The 5,902-nt window shown below is 44.0% G+C and overlaps 1 protein-coding gene across 1 annotated transcript; it reads left to right on the top strand.

The window, feature by feature from the left end:
• Window positions 1–3,380: 3,380 nt before the first annotated feature.
• LOC119569459 lies at window positions 3,381–4,155 on the top strand. The gene is made up of 2 exons (XM_037917614.1): window positions 3,381–3,760; window positions 4,050–4,155. The coding sequence occupies exons 1-2, from the start codon at window positions 3,381–3,383 to the stop codon at window positions 4,153–4,155; spliced, it is 486 nt and encodes a 161-aa protein (XP_037773542.1).
• Window positions 4,156–5,902: the final 1,747 nt, after the last annotated feature.

Genomic DNA, 5,902 nt, shown 5'->3' with positions numbered 1-5,902 from the left:
ATAATATAATATATATTATATATATATATATAATATTGAATATATATATTATATATATTATATTATGTATATAAATATTTTAATATATTATATAATTATGTATTTTATACATTATTATGATATTTTTTTTATTATATATATTATATTATATTAATAATAAAAAAATCATTATATATATAAAATATATATTTTTAATAATATATAAAATTTTATATTATATTATAAAATTAATAAAATTATAAAATTTTAAAATTATATATAAAAATTATATATATTTTATATAATTAAAATAAGGGGGGGTGTTTCATGCGAAAGGTGATGGAAGGGAGGTCGGTACCCTGATGTTTTAGGCTTGCAGCCTTCTCGCTTGCGGGTGCCCCCACGGCTCCCTAGTGTGAAAAGGGGGCAGCTCTGCAAAACCCCTTTTCAGTCACCCTCCTGGGGGCCACCCAGGGTAACGGGGGCACCTTCGGTCCCGGTAAAATTTGGGGGGGGACCCGGGGGAGCAGCAGGAGGCCACGAGGTATGGAGCCAGGGCCCACTAGCATGTGGACGGGCCCCGGTCCATACCAATTCCTCCCCTTAGCCCCCCGGGGGTAATTGGGCAGCTCAAGGGAGGGGGGCCTTGCTAGTTCTCCCCCCCAAGGTGAGGGTGTTTGTCCCCCCCACCCGCAAAAAGGGCGGCGGGGGGTCCTTTGGGAGGGCAAATGTTGGGGCAAGGATAGGATAAGAATTACTTGTCCCTGTGCCCCCGGGAGGCACAACCCCCCATGAAGCTTTTGGGGCAAAACCCTTTGGGGCCCACTGGGAGGGGGGGGCCCAAAGCCTGCCGACCCCCTTTATTTGAGGCAGTGTTGGCGGGGGCGGAGCGTGGGTGTGCACCGGAGTGACCGCCCAAGGCTTAACCTCAGGCGAGTTATCCATGTAGGCGCTTGGAATATTTGGTCCTTGCAGCAGGATGAACCTATCAAGGGAATTAGATCGATTGGGAGTTAAGGTGGCTGCCCTCTCAGAGGTAAGAAGACCTGGCAGCGGCATCGATCAGTATGGGTGGCTACACCTATTACTGGGCGGGACGGGACGATGGTCACCACCTCCAGGGAGTAGCCATAACCATCTCCAGCCGACTTCAACCCGGTAGTTGAGGTGACACCTGTTGATGAGCATATGGCACTGAGACTGAGGTATGCCTTTGGCTTCATGTTTCTTATGCTGTATATGCTCCTACTGATGTTGCAAACTCGATGCGAAAGAGGCATGTCTATGCCAAACTCTCATCTGTGACAGACAATGAGATGTCTGGGAGCTAATCTCAGTAGCGAGAAACATCCTCCTTCTCCGGGACTTTGTTAAGTCTAGAGAATGAGGATCTCTGGGTCTTGTACAGTGCTCCAACCCACAATGCTGGACATGGTATAGCGATATGGGTACAGTGGCTAAGTAGATCAACCACATTTGTGTTCGCATGCGATGGATGATCCTCCAGAACTGTAGAGTTTACCGGAGTGCCGATTTCTGGACACTGACCATAGGCTGGTTGTGACTACCACTTCAAAACTCCCCGTTCCTCCAGTGGCCACTCTAGGGTGTTTCACTTGACAGATGAGGGAGGAGGAGTGTGCCTATGGGTTCACCATGGCAGTCTCTGACCAATTCACAGAACTTGACAACCTGACAAACCCAGTTGCTCTGTGGGAGTTCTTCAAGTGTGTAACACTTGAAGCAGCCCATGTGTCCATTGGCGTACGCCCAAGGGCAAGGCAAAATTCCATCTCCCTGGAGACATTGGGGGCCACTGAAGCATGTCACATGGCTCAGCTGAATGGCAGTCAGGTCTTGCATTGTTCTTTGGTGTGTAAGGCTCAGACACTGCTGAGGAAGGAAGGGGAACAGTTCATCAGGAATCTTGCTGAGGAGGTCAAAGACCATTTCTTGGTAAACGACCTTCGCCCTGCTACCAAACCTTGAGAAAGCCCTCCCGCAGATGACTGCAGTCTGCTTTTTGGAAAAGGACAGATCATCTCCGGTCATGTTGGGGTTGTGAACGTTGGGTTTAGTATTTTGAGCAGTTGTACCGGGTTTAGACCTCCAACAATTAGCTTGGATGCAAGCGATACCTATGCCAGACCACCCATCAGCAAGGAACCTCCTACCTAACAGAGGATAGAATGACGTTTTCCCAAGCTGAAGAGGGGAAAACTGCAGGTATATGTGATACCCCTGCTAAACTCTAAAGGTTGGGGGTGAACCTATGGCTCGGGGCTTGCATGCAGTCTGACTACGATCTGGCAATTGGTACCATTCCCCCTGAGCTGCTGAGGGGCGTGGTCACCCCTCTCGGGAAAGGGGGGAAAGGGGATCGTTGGACTGTAGCAACTACGTGGCATTACAATGATCAGCATACTAGGCAAAGTTTTCGCCACATTCTTCTGAAACGGATCTGCAATACCTACTAATGCATCAGAGACCGGAGCAGTCTGGATTCACTCCTGTTAAGTCCACAATAAACCGAAAACTAGTGCTTCAAGAAATGTGGAATGCCGTCGTGAAATTTTGGGCGTGGGTTGCTTGCAGCCCACATCCCCTCAAGATGGCGTTTGACTCCATCCATTGTGAAATTTCTATAGGAAATCCTGAGACTGAGAATATATTATATATATATATATATATATAAATACTACATATATATATGCTATATACATATATACTATATACATATATATACTATATAATACTGGTATAAAATTTTTATGTATTTTATATGGTTATATTAAAATATAATATATATATTATATATAATATATATTTTATATATAAAATATAAAATATATACTGTTATATATATATATATATATATATAAAATTCTTTTATTTTAATATATATACTGTGTATATATATATATACTATATATATATACACAGTATATATATATATATATATATATATAATATATATATAATAATAAATATATATATACTGTATATTAATATATATAATAATATATATATATATATATATATATATATATATATATATATATTACAGTATGTATAATATATATATATATAAAATATATATATATATATATATATAAAATATATATATATATATATATATATACTGTGTATATATATACTGTATATATATATAATCCAGCCTGTTGGGGTGCAAGCCAGCACCTCAGCCGGTCCCTAGCCCGGATGAATGGGGAGGGTTGGGGTCAGGAGAGACATCCGCCTGTATAATCTCGCCAAAAACTTTCCATGGAATGAGCCAAACGAGTAGAGCCTAATGCTAGGGTGTCACCCGTAAGTGACCCACAGATACATCGCCCTAACTGTGTTCAACATTGCGAATTGGAACATTAAATGTAGGGACCATGACAGGAAGAGGCCGAGCTCTGGCAGATAGTATGAAACCTAAGAAAGTGGACGTGCTATGTGTGCAGGAAACAAGATGGAAGGGGAACAAGGCGAAAGAATTAGGCGAAGGGTACAAGTTGATATATGGAGGAGCAAATGGAGAAGGAAGAAATGGAATTGGAATTATTTTATCACGTGCCATGAAAGATTTAGTGACGAAAGTGAACAGAGAGAGTGACAGAATCATGTGGATACGATTAGCCCTTGAAGATTTCTCAATGAATATATTTAGTGTGTATGCACCACAAGAGGAGGCACTGATAATGAAAAAGAACAGTTTTGGGCGCACTACAAGACCTGAAAAAAAGTTGATGAGTGTGAAAGATGCATATTGGAGGTGATATGAATGGCCATCAATCGCATACAAGGAGGAAATGCTTATGCAAGTGGAGATGAGAACGGAGAGAAGGCAATGACCGAGCTTTATCCTTCGATATGGTAATAGGAAATATCCTATTCCGTAAGAGAAATGAACACCTCATTACTTACAAAAGTGGTGATAGAGCAAGTCAAATGACTTCTTTTTATATCGAAGGAGAAACATTAGGGTGATAAAAACTGCAAAGTAATACCTGGAGATCATGTGACTGCGCAGCACCGCTTGATTGTCATTGATCTCACCATAGCTGTCTTGCAGAAGCAGAAAAAGGAAAAATTACAACTCAAAGAAGGATAAAATGGTTTAAACTGAAGGAAAATGATTTCCAACAAGAGTTCAAAGACGAATTCTAAGAGAGCTGAGCCACAATATTAAGATATGAACATCTGGTGGAATGATGCAAACAGTATTATATTAAGAGCTGGAAACGAAATACTGGGCAAGAGTAGTGGAAAGGTATGGGAAAATATGGAAGTTTGGTGGTTTATATACAAGCCCTGAGAAAACTGAACTTAAGCCCTCCTCACAGATGACTGCAGTCCGATCAGCAGATGGACAGATCATCTCAGATCATGTTGGAGTTCATGAACGCTGGGCTGAGTATTTTGAACAGTTGTACCAGGTAGACCCTCCAACAGTTAGCTTGGATGGAAGCGATGTCTCAGTGCCTGTGCCAGACCCACCCATCAGCGAGGAACCTCCTACCCTAGCAGAGGTTAGGCTGGTGATTTCCAAGCTGAAGAGTGGGAAAGCTACAGGCATATGTGATATCCCTGCTGAACTGCTAAAGGCTGGGGGTGAACCTATGGCTCGGGGCCTGCATACAGTCCTGACTGCCATCTGGCAGTCTGGTACCATTCCCCCTGACCTGCTGAGGGGCGTGGTCATCCCTCTCTGGAAGGGGAAAGGGGATCACTGGGATTGTAGCAACTACCGTGGCATTACACTGCTCAGCATACCAGGCAAGGTTCTCGCCCACATTCTTCTGAAACGTATCCGGAACCACCTACTGAGGCATCAGAGATCGGAGCAGTCTGGATTTATTCCTGGCAAGTCCACGATAGACCATATACTAGCGCTTCGAGTAATTGTGGAACGCCGTTGCGAGTTTGGTTGTGGGTTTTCTTGCAGCCTTCATCAACCTCAAGAAGGCGTTTGACTCGGTGCATCGGGAATCGCTATGGGAGATCCTGAGGCTCAGGGGAATTCTGACACAGATTATTGGCCTGATAGCAAGCCTCTATACTGGTACTGAAAGTGCTGTAAAGTGTGGTGGGGGTATGTCGAACTTCTTCCTTGTTAATTCAGGGATGAGGCAAGGTTGTGTCCTTGCATCAACACTTTTCAACACCTGTATGGACTGGATAATGGGCAGAGCTACTAGCCAAAGTCAGTGTGGAGCAACACTAGGCAATATTAAGGTCTCAGGCCTTGACCTTGCCGACGATGTTGCCATCCTATCTGAGTCCTTGAAGTCACTTGTGGCAGCTCTTGATGCATTTAGAGTGAGGTGAAGCCCCTGGCCTAGAGGTCTCCTGGACCAAGACCAAGATTCAGGACTTTGGGGCCTGTTAGGGAACCCGTTCAGTCGATCCATGCTTGCGGCAAGGACGTTGAAGTTACAGAAAGTTTTACATACCTTGGTAGCGTAGTCCATATCTCTGGGTTGTCAGACCAAGAAGTCAGTAGACGGATTGGTCTGGCAACAGGAGCCATGAACTCGATCAAGAAGAGTGTTTGGACATGTCGGTACCTATGCAGAAGGACTAAGCTGCATGTCTTCAAGGCCTTGATACTGCAGTTTTGCTCTATGGAAGCGAAACCTGGATGTTATCCAGTGTCTTGGAGTCTCGCCTTGATGCCTTTTGTAACAAGTCCCTTCGCCGGATCATGGGGTACAGTTGGCAGGACCACGCGTCCAACCGGCGGTTACACCATGAGACTGGCATGGGACCTGTTACTTGCAGGTCCCAACTCAGGCTATGTAGCCACCTAGCTCGTCTCCCTGTGGTGACGTCCACCCAGAGTGATTGCCCGTGTTTAAACCTCAGGCAGGCTATCAGGTTGGGGCTTGGAACGTCCGCTCTTTGCAACAGGATG

Source organism: Penaeus monodon, unplaced genomic scaffold, assembly GCF_015228065.2.
Source record: "Penaeus monodon isolate SGIC_2016 unplaced genomic scaffold, NSTDA_Pmon_1 PmonScaffold_15345, whole genome shotgun sequence".
In the NCBI taxonomy this organism is placed as follows: domain Eukaryota; kingdom Metazoa; phylum Arthropoda; class Malacostraca; order Decapoda; family Penaeidae; genus Penaeus; species Penaeus monodon.
Note: the sequence above shows the minus strand (reverse complement) of the source record. Positions and strands in the feature narration are given on the sequence as shown.